The sequence below is a fragment of the Saxophila tyrrhenica genome (genome assembly GCF_035928015.1).
Source record: "Saxophila tyrrhenica strain CCFEE 5935 chromosome Unknown scaffold_7, whole genome shotgun sequence".
NCBI lineage: Eukaryota > Fungi > Ascomycota > Dothideomycetes > Mycosphaerellales > Extremaceae > Saxophila > Saxophila tyrrhenica.
This window is the reverse complement of record NW_027041739.1, coordinates 377647-398460: the sequence shown is the minus strand read 5'-3', so window position 1 is coordinate 398460 and position 20814 is coordinate 377647. Positions and strand designations below refer to the sequence as shown.

General features: G+C 54.9%; 9 protein-coding genes across 9 annotated transcripts; 2 read left to right on the top strand and 7 right to left on the bottom strand.

Annotated features, from left to right (window-relative positions):
* Nucleotides 1–188: 188 nt before the first annotated feature.
* On the top strand, nucleotides 189–1690 carry LTR77_004846 (uncharacterized protein; the record flags this gene model as incomplete). The annotated part of the gene is made up of 2 exons (XM_064802097.1): nucleotides 189–286; nucleotides 337–1690. The coding sequence occupies 2 exons, from the start codon at nucleotides 189–191 to the stop codon at nucleotides 1688–1690; spliced, it is 1452 nt and encodes a 483-aa protein (XP_064659458.1).
* A 1365-nt stretch (nucleotides 1691–3055) lies between these two features.
* On the bottom strand, nucleotides 3056–4531 carry LTR77_004845 (uncharacterized protein; the record flags this gene model as incomplete). The annotated part of the gene is made up of 5 exons (XM_064802096.1): nucleotides 3056–3213; nucleotides 3268–3311; nucleotides 3363–4231; nucleotides 4290–4334; nucleotides 4388–4531. The coding sequence occupies 5 exons, from the start codon at nucleotides 4529–4531 to the stop codon at nucleotides 3056–3058; spliced, it is 1260 nt and encodes a 419-aa protein (XP_064659457.1).
* A 1540-nt stretch (nucleotides 4532–6071) lies between these two features.
* On the bottom strand, nucleotides 6072–7197 carry LTR77_004844 (uncharacterized protein; the record flags this gene model as incomplete). Its single annotated transcript, XM_064802095.1, has 2 exons — nucleotides 6072–7016; nucleotides 7081–7197. The coding sequence occupies 2 exons, from the start codon at nucleotides 7195–7197 to the stop codon at nucleotides 6072–6074; spliced, it is 1062 nt and encodes a 353-aa protein (XP_064659456.1).
* Nucleotides 7198–8084: 887 nt separating this feature from the next.
* LTR77_004843 (uncharacterized protein) lies at nucleotides 8085–9237 on the bottom strand (the record flags this gene model as incomplete). The annotated part of the gene is made up of 3 exons (XM_064802094.1): nucleotides 8085–8378; nucleotides 8433–8602; nucleotides 8661–9237. The coding sequence occupies 3 exons, from the start codon at nucleotides 9235–9237 to the stop codon at nucleotides 8085–8087; spliced, it is 1041 nt and encodes a 346-aa protein (XP_064659455.1).
* A 3079-nt stretch (nucleotides 9238–12316) lies between these two features.
* On the bottom strand, nucleotides 12317–13232 carry LTR77_004842 (uncharacterized protein; the record flags this gene model as incomplete). The annotated part of the gene is made up of 2 exons (XM_064802093.1): nucleotides 12317–13131; nucleotides 13187–13232. The coding sequence occupies 2 exons, from the start codon at nucleotides 13230–13232 to the stop codon at nucleotides 12317–12319; spliced, it is 861 nt and encodes a 286-aa protein (XP_064659454.1).
* Nucleotides 13233–14152: 920 nt separating this feature from the next.
* LTR77_004841 (uncharacterized protein) lies at nucleotides 14153–15136 on the top strand (the record flags this gene model as incomplete). The annotated part of the gene is made up of 3 exons (XM_064802092.1): nucleotides 14153–14426; nucleotides 14485–14694; nucleotides 14745–15136. The coding sequence occupies 3 exons, from the start codon at nucleotides 14153–14155 to the stop codon at nucleotides 15134–15136; spliced, it is 876 nt and encodes a 291-aa protein (XP_064659453.1).
* Nucleotides 15137–15213: 77 nt separating this feature from the next.
* On the bottom strand, nucleotides 15214–16742 carry LTR77_004840 (uncharacterized protein; the record flags this gene model as incomplete). Its single annotated transcript, XM_064802091.1, has 2 exons — nucleotides 15214–16404; nucleotides 16458–16742. The coding sequence occupies 2 exons, from the start codon at nucleotides 16740–16742 to the stop codon at nucleotides 15214–15216; spliced, it is 1476 nt and encodes a 491-aa protein (XP_064659452.1).
* A 682-nt stretch (nucleotides 16743–17424) lies between these two features.
* LTR77_004839 (uncharacterized protein) lies at nucleotides 17425–18525 on the bottom strand (the record flags this gene model as incomplete). Its single annotated transcript, XM_064802090.1, has 1 exon — nucleotides 17425–18525. One exon carries the CDS (start codon nucleotides 18523–18525, stop codon nucleotides 17425–17427), a length of 1101 nt encoding a protein of 366 aa, XP_064659451.1.
* A 1543-nt stretch (nucleotides 18526–20068) lies between these two features.
* Nucleotides 20069–20712, bottom strand: LTR77_004838 (uncharacterized protein; the record flags this gene model as incomplete). Its single annotated transcript, XM_064802089.1, has 2 exons — nucleotides 20069–20423; nucleotides 20477–20712. The coding sequence occupies 2 exons, from the start codon at nucleotides 20710–20712 to the stop codon at nucleotides 20069–20071; spliced, it is 591 nt and encodes a 196-aa protein (XP_064659450.1).
* Between the last annotated feature and the right edge of the window lie 102 nt (nucleotides 20713–20814).

The following is a 20814-nucleotide window of genomic DNA, read 5'->3' as shown; positions in this document are numbered from 1 at the left end:
TGTTTGAGCAGTACAGTGAAGCCGTTTGGTGTTCAATGGACCACCTGTCGCTCACTCCCAAGCAATGGCTCGGATGCTGCCGAACTAGCGCAAACTCTCTTTGCGGCGAGCTTCCACCACCGCCGACAACGTCCTTCGTGCGACTTCGAACACTTCCACTCAGCATACAGCGTTAGCATACCGCCGCCATGTCATACACCGACGAGGCCGTCAAGGCGAAGCTGGCCTCGCTGACCGAAACCCAGGACAGCATCGTCTCGGTCGCGCAATGGATCATGTTCCACCGGTATGCTCTTCAAACCGAGCACACACTTACTCCTACTGACAACTACACAGTCGCCAAGCCAACCGCACCGCTGCCCTCTGGCTCTCACGCCTCCAAGACTCCACCATCCCCAAGCGCCTCAACCTCATCTACCTTGCCAACGAAGTCGTCCAGCAGTCCCGAGCACGCGGCAAGCAGGACTTCATGCTCGCGTTTGAGCCCATGGTCGCTGATGGCACTGCTGCTGCGTATAAGAACGCGAGTCAGGATATTCAGGGAAAGATAAGGAGGGTGGTGGAAGTGTGGAGGCAGCGCGACATCTTTAACAAGGCGATTCTAGACGCCGTGGAGGGGAGGCTGGCGGAGATCGATAGGGCGAGGAGTGGTGCAAGCACGAACGGGAGTAGCTCAAAGGGCAGGCTGGGCGGGAACCTGTTTGGCGGTGGTGGCAGTGTGCCGCCTGAGCTCGAGGGCGTGGCCAAGTCATTCGGCGACCTGGGAAAGGCGGACGCGAGTCTGAGGCCTGCGGTCAACACTGCAAACACCGAGTTCGCGAAGATGACGGACCCAAATACTCCTGTTCCGACCCCACCGGTCCACGCCGCACGGCTGAGTGCGCTGATGAGAAGTCTGGCAACGGCACACGGCGCGGTAGACGCAAGCATCAAAGCGCGAAGCGAAGTGCTCAAAGGCCTCGAAAAGCTTCTGGAAACTCACCGTGGCAAACTCGCAGAAGACGAAGCCACAGCCACCGACCTCGCCACCCGCAGAGAAGGTGTCGAGGCGAAGAAGAAAGAAGTCGAAGACGGCATCATGCGCGGCCTCTCCACGCCCTCCTCGCCGGACATCCCTACCCCAGTATCCGCAGGCAACACTTTCGGCGACGAAGGTCCACGCGCCAATGGCCGGTCCCCCGACATTGCTACCCCGGAAGCAGAAGACTTCACGCCCCCTCCACCAGACGTCGAGACCTTCACCCCACCACCGCAACACGCGCCCGAAGACGACGTAACCATGTCCGGCGACCCCGCACCCTTCACCGCCTCCACGGACCCTCGGGAACAATCATTCACAACTTCCACCGGCGCCGAAGCCGTCACGGAACAACCACCACAGCTCAACGAGCCCCCTCCAGCCTTCGAACCACCGTCCGCCATCTCGCCCACTTCACCGCCTAAAGCTTCCAACGCAGCAGCAGCGCAAGCGAACGAATTCCTCAACTCCCTCGCCCTAGGCGCCGGAGGCGGGACGGTGAGGCAGGCGTCTACGGAGGCACCAGATAGTGGTGATGCCGGGGAGGCGAGGGATCCGCGGTTGAAGAGGCGGAGGATGAATCCGCCGAAGAAGGAAGGGGAGGGGGATATGTTTGGGGGTATGGGCGCGATGGGTGGGGTGGATGAGGAAGGGATTGGTGCGTTGCTGTGACGGAAGGCATTGAGGAGGGCTTGTTCGGGTGCGCTTGTTGCTGAGATACGAGCATTGCTCCTTGCTCTATTGACAAGGGAGGGGCGCGAGACGCTTGCTCGCTTTCTTTCGCTACCACCCACGAGCGTAAGGTATTGCTGCACTTTGCTGACGAGAGTATGTTCATCCTGTATTCTACTACATAGCAGATACCCCACACCTTAGCTTAACATCAACATCAAGATCTTGAAATCGATTACAGTCTCAAGAATCTACGGGTACATTCGACGGCGCTGCATAAGGTTCGTGGCCTTACTTCAGCAATGACAATGGCAGGAACTCGAGGTCAAGGACGTTGCAGCAGTGACGGTGCGAGCAGAGACATGAGAAACACACGGAAACTCGTGAAGCTGCCGGTATGGTGGATTTTGGAGTCTGCAGGGCAATACGCGGTAGGCAGGGGTGATGTCGAGGAGACGACATGGAAGAAGCAATCGATTGGTATGGCTGGCAGAAGTGATGAGACGTGGTTCAGGAGTGAGTGAAGGCGCTGTGGAGTGGCAGGCATTCCAGTAGAGGGACAAGACGAGAGGCAGTCCAATCCACATGGCATAGATCCTGAAGAAGTAGACAAGTCCAGTCCGGGCATCCGCAGGCAACAGTCACCACACCCACATAGCAAGGATCCGCGACGTGACTGTCCAGAAGTATAGCTAAATGCAATCGTATAACTGGGAATACTCATTACTATCTTCCCCCAACCCCAATGCTCCAGAAGCGGGCCGATGGAGGCCTCCATGCCGCTACCCTGCCTCGCATGGGCCCATGCCAACCGTAGAAGCCAGTCCGATGCAACGCCTGAAAATGCAAATGATCCCGCTCCGGGCTAAGCCAAGCCTAAAAGAGCCAAGTCCCATGGACCCATGATCGTGATCCAGATGTGTCTCAAGACAAAGGCGAATGTGCTCCGAAGGTCAGGATAAGGATGAGGGCCGTTGCTCAGGGCGCGTGTATCCGGGAAGGCAACAGCAAAACAAAAGCCAAGCGCATGCGCTATGCAAAACACCAGTACTGGTCCAGCGGTGGTATATCTCTAGCTCGTAGTGGCCTACACCGGCTCAAGTCCAAGGCGTGATGTGCTCCATCGACTTGCGCAGTCTCCCAGTTATGGGCATCCGAAGTGGAGAAGATGGCGTCATGCGGACTGCTTGTGCCATGAACATGGTCTTAGTCGATACTGCTTGCCAGCAGTGTCATGATCGGGTAAATCCAGACGGGATAGACAATCAAGCCAAAGGTCAAACATCCCGAGTGATCCTTGAAGAGGTGACAGTCCACCTAGATCCCGCATGTGGCGCAAGTAGAAGCATCCCAAAGGCTCATAGATCAATGCAGCCTGCGACGGCGTGTATCCCGGTCGCGATCACCACCGGCAACAGGTGGCGCTTGACGTCCATAAGCTGGCTCCCGAGTATCCCGGGTCTCCCTTGTCTGAGCGTAGACGGGCTCCGGCGCTCCATATGGCGCTCCTGGCTGTTGGACAGCTGGCCCGTACCCGTCAGTCCTGGAACCCGCTGAAGGGGCGGCAGGATACTTACGTCGACCGTACTGGTCGTACTGCACAGGCATGCCGCCATATTGACTGTGATGGTCAGCATCTTGCAGGGCGGGAGAGCCAGAAAGACGTGCGAACCTTTGCACCGGAGGACTTGAGATGGTTTCCCGGGTGTTGACAGAGGCAGCAGTGGTGGCCGGGCTTGGATAGTAGCGGGAAGCATCATAATCTCCTTGGCCATATCTAGGATCACGCGGGTCCACGCCACGAGGGTCTCCACGGATGTCTCCTCGGCCGCCGCGAGCATCTCTCTGCGGCTCGACCGGTTGGCCATAACCAGGTATGTACTGCTGGGGCTCGGGTCTACTGGTGGGTGTCATCACATTCGGCTGTCCGTAGCCAGATACGGGCACAAAATAGTCGCCCTGCCTCACGTAGCCGGGTGGCGCACCGTCGTTGGCAGGCGGAGGGGCGCCATACCTGGTATCCTGACCGAAGGCTTGAGAAACAGGTGGACGTCCATAAGCATCCGACATGGTCTGATCCTCTTGGTAGGCAGGTCTGCCTCCAGTGGGCCTTCCAGGTTCAGCCCTTCCATTGTCAGGGTAGCGATCCCGTCCTGGAGCAGGGTAGGCTCCGCTATCCGGGGTCTGGTATCCGCCGCGGGTCGGGTGGGACGGCTGTCCATACCTACCTCTGTCTGCATGTTGCTGAGGTGCAGGCGGGTCGATCTGCATCGCATCGCCTTGGCCTCGACCAGAACGGGTGGGTGGCACACCGTAAGCTCCGTCCCCAAGAGAAGGAGAGTCCGCGTCACGTCTTCGAACAGACTGTGAAGCGTTTCCACGTTCGTAGGTCTGGGACCCAACATAGGGTTCTGGAAGCAAGTCAGGTACTGTGATCCCTGACGTGTTCGAATCTGATGGGCTGCTGCTACCTCTTCCACCTGTCGCTGCTTTCTCTTGTCTCCATCGAGCAGAATCTGCACGCAGATCTGATATCATGGCCTGTATGGGGGGCATTAGCAGGACGTTGGTAGGGAGGTGGTTTGCGACCATCGCATACAGATGTCAGATTGCGGTACGCTCTGATCCAGTATCCTTCTACGCCCTGTAAAAGGTAAGTACATGCATACAATGCCACGGCATCCAGGTCAGGCTGACCTCATTGTTGCGCTCGGTACCGCGCCCAGGTCGAACCGTCGCATCATTTCCTAAATATCGCTGAATGTCCGCGGAGATCACATGACGGTCAATACCGTCCCCTGGAATGAACCACTGGCGGGCAAGCTCCTGTTGTGCTGGCATGCTGGGCTAGGCGGGCGCAAATTCTGCAAACAAATGGTGCGACTCCTGTCCGGCGATGGTCACGCCAAGTACGATCCTAAAACCTGGCAGAAACGGTATGGATGTCCTGATTACAATGGTGGTCCGATATGATACTGATCCTGAGTGGAAGGAAGAGTGTCCAGATGGGCAGCCTTGGGGCAGGTCTGCGTCTCCTCAACGGGCGTGTAGTCCTGTGGCAGTATACTCCTTCGGCGGGCAGTAGTCAAGTCAGGCGATATGGCCGCGCGATCATGTAACCCTGGCAATGGTACAGAGTCTGGTGTAGAGAGGTGGTGGTGGTGGTGTCGCAGCAGAAGTGAGGTGGGAAGAAAGGGTTGAAGTTTGCAGATTGCTGGCAAGTGCGGGACACCACTTGCGAAAGGCAGGCGCGGCTCGTGGGGCGTGACTGCCTCGTCTGGGTCTAGCTTGGGCTGAGATGGACGTTGTCTCCGGTGATTGGCTGCAGTTGAGCGGGTTGGAAATGTGATCGACGATAGACTCTTCCAGGCTCTCCCTTTCTTCGATGTGCCTTTCGCTCTGAGAAAGCACCAAATGTCAAGTTGTGAGAGATGATGGGCAGGGGCGGACAGATGAAAGACTCCTGGCACGGTGCGAGCATGACGGTGCTGCAGCAAAGCCAGCAACTCCGTGGGTGGCGGCAGCTAGACTGCTGCGACGTGGCACCGGGTCATGGCTTGATGCCCAACCTCTGCCCTGCTCGTCTTGCTACTGGGCACGAGCAACACGCCATGTACCTAAGTCTCATGCATGACTGGGTGTTCTGGCCAGTGGCATCTCAGCCTCTTACATTCACACCGGCTTCTTGCAGACACCAGATGAGCCTCAGGTTTGTTCGGTATCGAGCAAGGACACCTTCCAGAACGAGAAGCCGTTCGGTCCGCAAGGTCTCCATACCCATCTCATCTTCGCAAGTCCTATTATGTTCAGCAGCTTTATTCAAAGCCTATGGCGAAGGACACAGCATCAGACAGCTGCACCCCCTACATCCGCCAGTGCACAGCATCCACGTGGGCAGCTACCATTTGTCACCGCGATGGTGTACACGGGGCGTAGAGGCCTCTAGCACGTGCATTGCAGACCACTGGAGGAAGTGAAGCTGCACATCGCTTGCCTCTCAGCGACAGCACCACAATCCGCACGAGCACTTCACTCATCGACTCGCATCACTGGCGAAGTGCTGGCAGACTGCCTCCGACATCTCCGGTGTGACCAGACTGAGATTACACGACATGAACCTCTGGCATCAGCCCACGTGTCTAACGTTGGACGGGATATGCGACCCTCCGTGATGCATCTCGCCGAAACCAGCGGCGGTGCAGTGGATTGAAATAGTCGAATCTGCGACTTCCACAGGCCTTCTGGAGGCTCTGAACAGCACCTAGGCGGCTTCTACTGGGCACGACAAGCCCGCCGACTCGCAACATATGTCCAAGTCGAAAGTAGTACTTTCAATTCATGCTGACCTGCCGCCTGAAGGAACGGAAACACCACTACTACTTTACAGCTTCGATCCACTCAACTCGGCAATCTTGAAATTCCACCTCGGAGCATGTATATGCACCTCAGTGCTGCCGTCCTGCGACTGGACCGCGATCGCGACCTCGTCCTTGGTCAGTTTGATGAGCCGTCCTCGGTCCCTATGCATCTGGCCTCCACTGTCTGTCGGGTAGAGCTCGACATTCGTGCCAGCTGCGATATGGATTGGATCTGCAGCATCCACCTCAATGCGCTTGTTCGAGAAATCCGCGTTGAGCACAGCCTTGACAGCATCGGGACCTTGCAGTCTCACTGGCTTCGGCGCCTGCGATTTGGCTCCCTCGAGCTCAGCCATGAACCTCGCCCTCCAAGCGTAGGTCTTTGGATATATCTCTTCAGAGAAATACTCCTTCGGCGGCGACAGATCTCTCAAAATCCAGTCAATGCACCACACCCCTACCCTCGAGTAAGCGTCTCCATCAAAACATTCCTCTCCACTCTCCTTACCTTCCAAATCCGCCAAAGTAACCCTATCCCCGCCACCCACCCATTCCCTCCCATCCCCCACCAAATTCTCCACCACATCAAAACACTGCCTCACATGCACCAACCCCGCACCCCTCCTCTCCTTAATCCCCTCCTTCATCCCCTTTCCCCCAAAGAACCCCGCTCGATCCTTCAAGAACTTCTCATCCTTGAAGACCGGCAGATCCGGCGGCATGATCGTCGTCGCGTGCACGAACAAACTAGCATCTACCACGAATTTCTCGAGTAACTTCGCTAGGCCCATCATCTCTGCTGTCGAGAATGCCGGATGCTCGGTGGATGGAGGGAAGAGCTGCTCCAAGCGAGCGATGATGGCGCGCGAGTCGAGGTAGACGTCTCGGCCGATTGCCATGGTGGGAGTGCGTCTGTAGTGGACGCCCAAGGCGGCGAGGTCGGGGCGGGGCATTATGGGGGGTTGGATCTGGGAGAGGGTCAGTAGGAGTGCGAACGTTTACGGTTGCGGTGGGGTTGAGGAAATTGCTCACGCATTCTGCGTAGGCGATGCGGCGGAAGGCGAGGTACCAGGCGACGCGGCGGGCGTAGGGAGAAGCGTGGTAGTGGAAGTAGACTATATTGTTCGGTGGAGCTCGGGTGGTAGACATGGTTGAGGAGGGCACGGCTCAGATTAGACTGCTGTTACGGAAAGGTGCTTTGAACTTCGCCGAGTCTGGACTGCACACCTGACTGTATGTTGAGCGTACTGTAAGGTCGACGATCGACCGTTGTTCGCCTCCTTCAGTAACCTCTGGGGTTGAATGTTTTTATCACTGCGTGCCGAGGCAGCTGCGACCTGCGAGTTGTCAAATGTGAGTGGCGGGGTAGTCCGAGGTGCGTTGGATATTTCATTGAGTTTCGAGCAACGTCAGCTCTTGCCAGACACTCGAAGAACAGACATGAGAGCACGGGAGACGATCGGAAACGCATTCTGGCCGGAGACTCTCATCATCGATCTTGTAGTCTAAGCGAGTGACCGAAAGACAGAAGAAAGTCTAGGTAGGTAGTCTAACCAGGCCCATTGCTCTTCTACCACTGCCTTCCGCAGCCATACCCTCCTTCTCAGCATCACGCGCCTTATTGCTCTCCTCTCTCCACTCCCTCCATCTGTCACTCTCCATTCGCAGCGTCTTAAGACTGCGCCATGAGCGAAGACAGCTTCTCGAACTGAGCGACCCGACCTTGTCGTCCTGTCGCAAGTCGCCGTTCTCCACGCATGGAGTTATGGAAGCGCATGCCAGTCTCCAGCACAAAAGTTGCGTTGCTGGTTTTCCCGAACAACGGCGTCGCGGACCGGGAAGGCGAGGTTTTGCCGCACAATGGGGCACCGTCCAATATAGCATGTCGATGCACGCCGATAGAAGCTCTGATGAATCACGTCTTGCTCATGCTCGAGCTCGATCGTGCCGTGTCAGACGAGATGAAAGCCGCACGCTTGATGATAAAGACCATTCGATATAGCTTTCCAGGCGCCTTACAGCAGCAATGTGCAACCTTAATGCAATGTCTTCTCATGCTCAAGTACCTCAGGCATGTCAATATCTCCTGGCTTGACCCGGCTCCAGTCGAGTTCATAACCCTTCTCCATATTCGGCCAAGGACCCACAGGGGTGATGGCCTTGGGATTGATATCATGGTGGCTCTTCGTATAGTTTTCCTTGATGTGCCGGAAGTCTGTCGTGTTCTTGTACGCATCGTGCTCCCAGTACACGAACTTCAACCAGTTGTGCAGTACAGGATACGAGTACCGGATCATCCCGAGGTTGCACTTGAAGTGCTCTACGTATATCTATGACAACATGTCAGCGTGTCACATACTCCAATCATAAAGGTCTCGCCGTACAGTATCGAACCTCACTATGGTGGCAAAAGCTCGAACGTCAAGCTCAGTCTGTCGAGAGCCAAGCAGAAAGGGACCGCCGTTGCTGTGGGCAATCTTCTCCAGTTTATTCAGCGCAGCAAACACGGGAGGTAGGTTCTTCTCATAGGTCTCTTGGTCAGGCGCAAAGCCAGCTGTTACTCGTGAGTACTCTGACACTTGTCCAAGGAAGTAAGGGACTTCGTAGTGTACCTTTGTAGACACCACTATTGAGGTCGCGCTGCATCCACTCGCCAATTCGGTCAATATCTGCGCGGAGGTCTTCAGGATACAGATCGATATCGGCAAGCTCCTTGGGCAGCAGGCTGTTGAAAGCGGTCTGCAAATCTCTCAACAACTCCAATGACTCGTTATTGACAATTGTATCGAGCTTCTTGTCCCAGAGCACAGGCACGCTGTACCTGCCCTTGTAGTCTTTGTCGGCCTTGAAGTACAGTTCATGCAGATACTTGCTGCCATAAAGCTTGTCCACCGTTGCACCCTCGTACCACCCCTCTTTATCGTTTTCCAAGTTGTATTGCCATCCTGGCCAGCCTTTGTCGTCGCCCTTCGGGTACGGCTTCACGATACTCGTCTCGATGCCAGCGTACTTGTCCAGCTGCTTCAGATGCAGCATGAAGTTCGCTCGATGGGCAAAGGGACAGAACAAGCCGATAATGAGATGATATCGATTCTTCTCGGGCTTAAAGGGTCCCTCGGAGGTGATCTTGCCGTGGAACGAATCGTCCGGTCCGGCATGCCAGGACGACGGGAGGCTACTCGTAGACATGGCGCGGTTGGCAGGTGGTTGGACAGCCTTGGTCAATTGGCCCAGGCGCTGCAGCATTGGCTGAAGGATATTTCCAGGTGGATGAGCGGAGAACTGTTGGATAGACAGCAGAACGACAGTGAATATGGCGAACGTTGATGCTGGGACAAGCAACATCTACTGATACTATGCGCTCAATGGTATGGCTGTTTATAGCTTCAATGGGAGTGGGAGGTCGAGTTGCTGACTGTTGAGGGCGGAATCATTCCAACGCTTGTCTCAGACTATTTAGGAAGTCTTCAAGTGAGGCGTGGTATGAAGTCTGAGACAGCACTGGACCTCACCCGCTGTCTAAGCCCCAGCCAAGCCGTGTGACGCCACTCATAGCACCGTTCCACTGCCTTCTTTACTGCCTTCAAGGCTGGACATCAGGGAATGCTGCAGTGTGGGCGGCGAGCCTTGAGGCCAGTATGACAGATCAGCCTCAGCAACTTAAGTCTTCTCCTCTTCTGTCACCTTCCCACTCTAAACCTACGAAAGAATGCCACACTACGAGAGCGACGACTCCTCGCCCGCGATCGACGACAGACACTCAAGACGAGGACGAAGACCAAGAGCGCGTCCTTCCTCCGATGGCGGACGCTCAAGCAGGCGGTCCTATCACGACAAAGGACGCAAAGACAGCAAAGAAGGCAGCTCGAGATACGATACGATTGGCAAAGCCGCCATTGTGATCGGTCTTCTGCAGGTTGCAGCAGGTGTGCTTCAGATGTGGCAGACCGAGAAGAGTGCGCAGCGAGACAAGGCTTATGACAGGCAAAGGAGGAAAGACTTCGAGCGAGCGAAGGCCGCCAGGCGCAAGGCAGAGGCGAAGTTGGATCTGGAGCAAGAGTCTGAGGATGAATATTCCCTGGCGTCCGACTCAAGAAGGATTGGATATGCTCCCGGCATGGTGCGGTCACGATCGTCTTCTCGAGCTCCAAGGCGTATCGAGCCGCCTCCCTCGAGATCCGGTAGAAGCTCGAGGAGGAGTTCTAGGCTGCGTGCGCCGGATGATGATGGGTACGAGAGTGATCGCAGGAGGCCTTCAAGGACACGGTGAGGCTTTAATATGGTGATGTATGCCTTCAGACAAGCAGACCGTCATATATGGCTGGCTGGAAGACAACCCCTCCACTCCCTTCTGGTCTTCATCTCGGTCGTAAGAGCTCCCCTCCACCGTCCACCCCTGGCCACAGGTTCCTATCGCTCGATATCGGCATCCGCCGGTCTAGCATGCGCCGGTTCGGCACCCGTCGGCGCATCACTCGCCGTGGCGTTGTCGTAAACCCAGCAGAGATAGCTCTTCGGCCTGCCTTTTTCCCATCCATGCGCTGGAAGGTCGTTGGCTCCTGGAGTGGCGAATGTGGTCCAGTTACCCTGGCACCACACTTGGCTATCGAATTGGAATTAGCTCATTTCGCATGAAATGCGAGGACAATGGCAATAATATGTACTCGTATATGGAACACCATGCTCCTTCATCTGGGCCGAAAGACTCGAATTGTCCGAGGTATCCTGGCAATGTCGTTCTGCATACCCAAGGCTTAACCCAGACTTTACGCATTGGCGGTAGCCACCAACAATCACCTGACCAGTTTGGCTCGGAGCAGAAGTAGACGCCTCCTGGGGCACCGCGGCGCTGGAGGGATGGGCTTGGTGTTGCCTGGGTCACAGTGGCGAGCAGAAGGAAGCTTGTCAGAATTGCCATCGCGAAACGGAGACCACAGCAGCGGGAGTAGGCGAAGGTCGTCGTGGCTTTTAGGCACGTTGCTCAAGGAAGACTCAGAGTAGTTGCAGCAACGACAGCGAGTTGTTGGAATGACACAGCCTTCTCGCGACAGCTGGGGTTATGTTCAAGCAAAGATCTCTTGATGTGCGCGTCCGGTGACCAGCGGATGTCACTGTCAGACATGTGGTCCTGCTCGTGAGTCTGGCTCAGCTTGGTCGTAGGGCCATAGAAGCTGATTTTCCAATGATTGCACATGTGTTGCAGGACTCGAGCATATCACAAATAACACAGCATCAAATCAACCAAGATTCAACCTCACCTTGTACAACGCTAATGCCAGATCTCTACGATCTGTGTTACGAAGTGAAGTCACCTGGACATAGCGTTGTGTACTGGTAGCCACATGATCTTTTCTCAGCTCCTTCACATGGAGGCGACAGTGAAAGGCGAGCGAGTTCTCTGGTGTTCACAGTTACGAGAGAATACCACAACTGACTCACCCGGGCTCAAATAACAACAATTAAGAGCACTGACGACCCAGTTCAACCAGAGCTCCAAAGCACAATATCAATCGAGTACGTCCCAACTGACTCCCTCGACCTGCGGCTATCCGCAACTCACCCTTCAGTAAAGCACACAACCACCAACCCACAATCAACAATGCGGCGTCCACCCGTCTTTATCATAGCGGCGGTCGCGGCCGTCTGCTCGTTCACCACAGCAGCTCCAATGACTCTTCATACCCGAGACAACCCCGGCTCTCTGTACATCTGCACTGGCGCCAACTGGTCTGGCTCTTGCACCTACTTCCAACATGAATTGATCGCAGCAACATGCTACGCCATTCCCTCGAACTTCGCGCACGCCCAGAGCATCGGAGCGGATTACGGACCGGGTTGCACGGTTTACTCGTACGTTGTCACGTGTATCCCGTGGGCGAGGGGCTGACGTCAAGATACAGCGAGCCAGGGTGCCAAGGTAACAGTGCCGACGTCTCGTATCCAGGGACGAGTGATATTCGGTCGTCGGACGGGTGGACAGGTGCTTTGGCGAGCTATAGGTGTCGGTTTATGTTTGACCCGGTCGTCCCTCCTCTGAAAGCGTCGGAGCAGTGAGGTAGAGGAGGCTGGGATATTTGCATCTAAGATGACTGAGGATGTCTGGCTGTGTTGCTTGGTCTTCCTGATTGAGCTTGCGAGAGACGAATACGAAAATGAAGACACAAAGTGTGACAAAGTGTTCTGACAGCTCACGGAGCACGCACGTTGTGCGTTTTCTATGATCACAGAAAAGGGAGCGGACGTCTTGCCTACAATGCCTCAATCCCATCTACATCGATTCCGCGTACTTTACCGCACCTCTTCCAGCATCGATGACTGCTCTCCGCGTTCCTCCCCTATCAAGCTCCGCTACTGCATTCAATGTGATACCCTTCGGCGTTGACAGTGCAGACTTCAGCTCCTCCGGCGACATCCCGTCAGCCATCAGTCCAGCAGCACTTCGGAGAAACTGCGCAGCAAGCGCAGCAGCTGTCGATCTCGGGATGCCTTCGCAAACCCCGGCATCGGTCATGGAATCCACAGCCGTGACTGCAAGGGCATGACATGCTGATCCGATTGCGACTCCCTTCGTCAAGAGATCCTCGTCCACCTGAAGCACTGAGCCTACTTGCTCGAAGATCTGTGTCACGATGTCGATTCTCCTCTGGCTCACCGCGGCCGGGCTTGCGAGCAAGGAGACGGATGTGCATGTGCGTGCTGCGAAGCTGGGTATGACTCGTACGATTGCCGTTTCTGCTGGAGCACCGCTTTCAGTGAGCGCCTGCTGAAGCTCAGCGGAAGAGAAGCCGGCCATGAGACTGACGATTGTTTTGTTCGCATATGAGCGGCCTGGTTGGACAGTGTTCAGCGCTGCGGAGAGGTCTTCTTTCCGGCAGCCCAGCACAATCACATCTGCACTCTCGGCCATGTCTTTCGCATGATTCCCAAATCCAAGATCGATGGCCTTACTGTCGTTGCCTAGAGTTGCGCGCAGGCGGTCGAAGGATTGTTGCGTTCGAGTGCATGCGGCCAGTTGAAGTGATAAGCTTACTGGAGTCGTACGCTTCCGCAGGAATCCTTGCAGTAGAGATGTGCCCATAGAGCCTGGTCGACGGATCAATGATACAGAAAGAGAAGCGAAAGAGTAGTTGATACCAACCGCAACCCAGGATCGCTACTCGCACTGCTCCCGCCGGAGAAGCCATTTCAAAGGTGGGCCACTGGTCTGAAACAAGTCCGCAGAAGAGCCGCCTTTGCTCTATTTCCAAGGGTGCAGTTCGAAGGAAGATGACACATGTGTCGTTCAGGAGAACGTTCAGTCCCCAATGGCGCGGTGACCAGAAGCGAGTAATACAAAGTCGTGCTGATGTATACGTTGAGTGCCTAGGTACACGGTGGTGCTCACGGCAACAATCGGATTGATCAGGACCGCGCGGTAGCTCTATGTTTTCCAAAGGCAGGTATGAAAATTCGAAAGTACTCCCATGAGGAAGAGATGAGGTCCGTCGACAGAGCTTCGGGATGGGCATGTCCTGACGCTGGCCCCTCGAAGCAACCTCTCCTCTTCTTCCTCCCATTATACAAGGTCTCAGCGCGCCGTCTCCATTCTGACTTGCGTTCTCTTCGAGACAAACGATTCAACGTACATAGCCCGGCTGCCTGGGTTGCACGAACGAGATTGTCCAGATGTACCAGCCACGCCTACCGAGGGACAAGCAAATGCCATGCAACGCCCAGCATTCACTTCAACCGCTGTCTCGAGACTGCCACGATGCTGATGGAAGTCCTGGAGGGCATTGTGAATGCATAATAGGCCTGGTTTGTAACTGGATTGGTCTCAACAAGCAGCACTTTCGTCGACAGTATAAGCTCGCAGTTCGGTATGAACGAGGAGGACTCCTCCATCATCCAGATAACAACAAGGCTGCACAACCGAAAGCCAAGATCTAAACAGAGATGCTCAGGAGACCCGAATCCTACTGACTTCTCCCGCTGCGCCCTGCTCTGGATAGAGCACTCCCCCCCGTGTGCTGGTATGCAGAGGTAGGAACTCGACAACAATTCGCCACCGCAGCGTTCCCTCTTCACTACACAAGCGTCCAACGGTTCAAAACACGAAAGAACTATGCATCACCATCTTTTGCCCTCACTCCTCGCAGCCTCTCTTATATTTGCTCAAGCGAGCCGCGCAACCGCAGCCCGTGTGCGCCGTGACAATGGATTCGAGGTGACCAGACCCAAGGCGGGTGATACGATCGTTCTTCCGGAGTACAGCTTCGACGACAAGCTCATCCCCATCCGATGGACTGTTCCCGATGAACTCAAAGATCGTCCTGTCATTGTCGCTCTGGTCTCAGGCTCTAACCCGGATAACCTCACTACTATCGAGACCGCGGCTTGTAAGTAGCGCGACCAAGACTAGCTTTTGAAATGTGCTAAGCGACTTACTGTCCGCAGCTGATGCAAGGAACAATGGCACACTGGACTGGATGGCAGATATCTCCTCCGACGCACCATCCGCCTGCAACTACTCCATTTACCTCAAAGTATGGACTGACTTCGCCTACTCCGGATACTTCACCATTATCAATCCGGATGATGGTGGCATTGACACAGATTCGCGGTGTCCGGTAGATCACGGCTTGCAGAGGCCGGCAAATGGGAGCTGTGAGTTGGAACAAGCTGCATGAGGTTGACCTTCACTGATCACCCTGCAGATATGTCTACCGGCAATGACGCACAGGAGACCTCCAGCAACGACGACGAGCAGCCGAATGCCGACACCACGTCTGAAAGTACAGGAGGTGTCACGACGACGACTGTCACTGTCGCCGTCGCCGTCCCGATTGTCGTCCTCCTGCTTCTAGTTGCGGCTGGCCTTTACATAGGCGTTCGAAAAGGCTGGTTTGTGCGCAAAGCCGACCGCGATGCCTTGTCCAGATATCAAAACGGATATGCTGGCGATGTCTCGCTGCGTGCTAAAGACGGAGTCGGCATCGAGGCTAGAGAAAGAGAAGGGTTGGGTGAGCTGAATGGGCAATCACGGCCACATCTGCTCAACAGCACGGAAGTCTATCAGCTGCATGGAGATGAAGGAAGGCGGTATTGAGTAGTTCAATTCAGTTTCGTGAGCTGCTATATGATGATGTACAGTACTTCCTGCTTCTCGTCTATGGCTCAGAAGGCTCACCTCCTCGGCCACTTCTTTCCAAATGCTTTGCCACGATGGTTGTTCATCTTCAAGACGAAGCCGCCCCTCTCAATGCTGTTGACGAAGACATAGCCGGACGGAAAGAGGTAGTTCGACCATGTGCCAACGAACTCAACGAGCCCACCAGCAGAATCGTCCTCAGGGTAGATGTCGAAGAATGCCACTTCCTCGATGTTGCCGCCAGTGGGATCATCCGGGACGCCCGAGACATCAAGCACTCTCAGGCCGGACCCATAGTTCGATTGGTAAGCCAGACCGTTGTGGACGTAGAGGTTGTGGTCGATGCTGCGGGCCTGGGCTTTATAGTATCCAGTGTTCTTCGGCGCTGCCAAGTCGCGGATATCCCAGATGTACATCACAGAGTGGCCATCTGCACCAGGCTCAACCTCGTCGAGCTCGTCCAGTTCGTCGTCTGAAAAGAGGAACTCCTGCCATGATTCGTCAAGGAGCCATCCTTGATGGGTGTACGTTGCTCCGTAGTATGGCGTGCGAGAGATGACGCTGGATGTGTTGGTTCCCGAGGAGCGGTCAGTGACATCGTAGATGGTGAACGTGTCTTCGTTGAAACTGTAGCAGATATCACGCCCCTCGTAGCGTTTGTCTGGACCTCTGTATGTTACGCATTGCGCGTCGTGGCTGTAGCCGTCTTGAGCTGCACAGCCAGAAGAGGTTGGACTGGCTGGATCAGTCATGTCGATGAAGATGAGACCGCTCCGGCAAGTGTCGTTCCGTGGCTGCGCACCAACGGCGACTATGTAGTCTTTCTCTTCGTGGGCGACAAGATTGTGGCTACGGCCGGACGGCAGTCCACTAAACCATCCAGTCAGATCCGCCGTGGTAGAGAAGTTCTTTGGAGAGCTTGGGTTGATGTCGAGAAGCTTCGTCATGTCGAAGATCTGGACGCCGTGGCCTTCCGCTTCTGACCCAACAACAATGTAGTTCTTGTAGCCTTTGATGTCACGCCAGATGGATGAGACACTCTGCTGCGGAAGTCGTCCGAGGTATATGAGCTTTCCACGGCTGTTGATCTCACAGAAAGCTGTTCCATCAGCTTGTCCGATGGCGATGAACTCTCGTCCATCGTCAGCGACCCAGCCCCATGTGTCGCTGCCTTCGCCAGCCCAGGATCCAAGGTCGGCGTGAGATTTGAAGTCGTACATATCGACCTGTGCTGCTGTCAGTGGGCCGTTCCTTCATTTCTCGGTGGCAAAGTACTAACATTATTGCAGGCGAATGTCTGGTTCGGGTTGCCCTGCTCAACTACAGCATACCCGTTGACACACTTCACATAATCTCGCTTGTACTTGGGTCCATGTCTGCCTCGGACACGGTCCCATGAAGGCCACTTCCAGCTGTCGAAGTCACCAGCTGCACGCTGCTGCGCCCACACAGCCTCCTTCCTGTTCATGCTCATGTGATGTACTCTGCCACTGGCATAGTCATGGGGACTGTATTTCGCTGCTTCAGCCAGCGCAGGAAGGAAGAGTGCCAAAGAGAGCTTCATTTCGACAGGAAGAAGAATATGCCACAACGATAGACTGACCGGAAGCAGCCATCAAAACCAGATGATCTCTCCATACTTATACCTCGCACATCGTACATTTAGGCCTGCCGCACTTATCTCCTGCCTCCTCTGAGGTCATATGCATATTTCTTAACACCTGCCATATGTAGAACGAGTTCCGCTTCCAAGAACGCTGCATAGCGTGCCTGGCTGGGCATTTATGTACCTTCGACAGGTGCACTCCAGGAGGTTGGTTGGAATGAATCACCTCGGAAGGGCCGACAATGCAAGAGGGCATCGTGAGTGGGTTTGCCAAGTATGAAGTTCATCACATCGCAATCTTGGCCCATCTAGGCAGGATAGAGTTCATGCGGTGCAGACCATACAGAGTGTAAGGTGTGGGCGTGGTGGGTGTGCTAGATAAGAGAAGAGTCGCATTGAGGAGATGAAGTCGAGACTGTGTGCACGGTTGAGCGGGTGGCGGCGCGGGGGCGGTGGCGGAGGTGAGGGGTGGAGCGGATCTTGCCCGGCAACCTCATCTTCTCATTGCTCACGACTCGATGGTTAGTATCGAAGGTTGTGAAACAATGTTCAATCGGACAGCCCGAAGCGATTCATTTGGTACGTATGTCTGGTTACAATACTGCTTTGCTTCCCTCTATCCTTCGGAGCAGCAAACTAGTTAGTACGGACAGTGGCCACAGTATCCGCATTCTTTGTCACAGGCCGTCAAATCTGGACCGGTCCCATCACCGCTGTCATAGCTGTATGCTCTTCCTGGGCTCATATAGCCATGGCGATAGCCGTATTCGTCGTCTTCACCATCGCTGGAATTACTTCGCTCAGACGTGCTCCTCATCTCCTGCAACGCACGAGCGATCGGTCCTAGCTCTGTATCCGATGCTTCGCTGGTGGGTTGTCCTGGACTTCCCTCTGCCTCCGATGGCCCGGCTGCTGCGGCGGCAGACATCACCTCTCCCTCATGGTTAGGCTTGTCTTGTTGTTCAAGCAACACCCGGATCCCTCGCTCAGCCACCGTAGGACTCCAGGAGGACCACGCAGGAGGACCAAGGGTCATGTTTCGACCCTTGCCATTGTACTTTGGAGATTGCGACAGCTGGATCCGAGCCTCAGTCTCTTCCTTAATCTTGAGCCACCACGCATCGCAAAGCTGCTGACAGTACATCGAGCGAAGCTTCGGCAGAAGCTGTACGTCCTGAGCGCAGTACTTGATGATCTCGGAGTCCAGCGGACGTCGGTCGAAGACTGCATAACTTCCTCCCAATTCTGGCGCGAACAGACGGCGACCTTTGTTCTTCATTTCCCTCCATTCACGCCTCTCTTCATACCCGAGCTGAGCGTCCGATTCAATGCACCTGGCGAGGCCGTTCACGCAACGTTTGTTGTGGCCTCTGGTGGCCAGCTCCATAAGCTGGACGTCCTGAATGCCGGCGACGCGGACACCGAAGTGGCTGTACAGAGCATCGGAATCGTTGCTGATGTCGAAGAACACCTTCACGATACTCTCGGACTCCAGAATGGATTTCAGCGTATGTGTCGACCCCGGAGACGCGAATGCTTCTTTGCCCAAAGTCGTCACATCGATGACGTGAATGGTATCGCGAGGAACGACCAACAAAGCCAAGAGCGACAGAGTGCCTTCCCTGCACAAGTCATTGTCTTCAAGGTCCATGTACAGAGATGGTGGCCCTCTTGCCGGAAGTTGGAGATCGGACAAACATGACTTCAAAGCTGACACTGTGTCGATTAGTTCTGGCTCCATGTTGTGCGTTGAGGCAAATCAAAGGGAGAATGGTGAGCACTGCTAGTCGAGCCTGGTAGCCGAGCCTGGCATCGAGTGCCTCTTTATCCTGCTCACAGGTGCAACGGAAGTTGCATCTGACGATGGCTTGCATGGACTCCCGTACGTCCAGAGCCTACCGTTGTATATTGGTGCTGTGGAATGAGGCCTACCATCCCGACTAGACAGCGGCACTGTGCACACCATTCGCGAAAGATCATACCCAGCATCGACATGGCGTACGAGAACAGCAAGCCAATCAGAATGTGAGTCTTTGAGGCCTACCAATTTTGAGCTGCAGGGCTTATACGACGAGCTGCACGTACGTCCATTGCCAATGACAGACGTCAAGCTTGAGCTGACTTGGAACATAAAGTTGACCGGTCGTCCACCTCCGATCAACATCAATTTTGTTCAGTCTAACGCACTGGCACCCAACCACAGATCTCACCGCTTCTGCTTCGATGCTGGCCACTATAGCCAATCGATGTTGGCACTCGATTATTCAGGATCTTGCCACGTTTTCGAGACTAGAGTAACACAAGCGATTTCTCGAGAAGGACCCAGACGCCGAATCCTAGCTCAAGCGGGAGAAGATCACGAACATCAAGACCGAAGTACGCTCACGATCTTGATGTTCTTGATCCTTCCTGGCTCCAACTCGGTAACGCAGGACCTTTACCCGACCACCAAGACTACGCTTCAATTACTGTCAATCCCACCTCATCGGAGTGGCCTAAGTTTCAGTTTGTCCTCTCTGCCCTCGATAATCTCCTGCCGAACGCATCCCGGTTCCTTCCTGTGCGGATCGCAGGTCAGACAGCGCGCACCAGCCGCAGACTCGCTCTAGACGAAGACGGTCCGTTGCAGTGTGGGTATTGCTCTGTGACCTTCACCAAGCTCTGGCTTCTCAAGTACGATATCCTGCTCTCCTTTACTTCGACAGCTGACACTTTAACAGCAGGCACGTAACGACGAAGCACGAGCGACCGTTCGCCTGTTCAGTCACAGGATGCAGAGAAAGATTCGGACTTTTCAAGGACCGGCGTCGACACCTCAAAGATTCACACTCCGACGACGCGCTATGCCCCTGTCCTGTCGATGGCTGTAAGAACCTAAAAGGGATGAAGGGCCTCGGTATGAGAAAAGACAACCTGACGAGACACATGCAAAGCCAGCATCCAGGCATGGAGCAAAAGCCGTAGCATACGGTGATGCCATCAGCGCTTCATAAATTCTGAGGTTGTTCATCTTCATGTCTGTTCGTACTCCACTAGCTGTGATGAGTATCGATGGGTTCGTTGCTGTGGTTGCCCACCATGACAGTTGGCAAACTCCTCTGCTGTGCGTGTAAGAGGCGTGGTTTCCTCCATCGCGGGCCTCCGGCGGCGTGCCCCTTCCAGCGTAGCAAAGTAGATTGCAGAGGAAGCCCACCCTGTCGCAGCGGGATTGGGCTCATCGTAAGACCGACGGTCCAGAACAGGCGGATCCGCTCCCTGAGGCGAACAGGTTCATCGTCATTCGTTCACAGCCACTCCGGCGGTTTCGTGATGTGCGTCAACTGGTCGCCGTTCAACGTCTTCATCGCTTTGCCCAAGCCTTCATGGCTGTAGTCCTTTTCATTCCATTTCTCTTTGTGGTACTTCACCTTGCCATTCTCGTCCAGACCCAAACAGACAAGACTGTTCACCACTTTCGAAAGATGCAGAGCGCTGGGTTTGAGCGTATACTCATGCTGCATCTTGAAGACGATCTCATTGTCGTTGTCAAGGACAACTTCCGTCTTGTGCGTCTGCAGCTTAGCGAATACCACAGGGAGACCCCACCACTGTCCTGCGATCTTGTAGCGAGTGTCGCAGTAGCTCCAGGGGTCGTCATAGCTGGATGCTCATTAGAAGTTGGATTTGCGATGACAGGTGGCGATGGGACTTACATGGCCTTCTCCGCATACACCTTCATGTCCTCCTCCGAGCAACTCCCGTCGTAGAGGTTCGTGATGCCATTGATGATCGCTTGGTGCTCAGCGGATACCTGCAGAGACTTCTCGGGATGTGGTTCGTAGTCGACGTTCTTTTCGACATCGTTGCCTCCGTCCGGGCGTCCTGTGAGTGCCTCTGGATCCGGTGCTGGCTCATAATTCCGATGAACGTCTCGTGTTGTTTCCGTCATTGTTCTGTTGGGTCTTGCAAATGGCTCTGTGGTTTAGAATCAAGGGTTGTACTAGTTTGTGGTTAAAGATGCCACTATTGTCAATTGTCGTGTTGGTTGAGA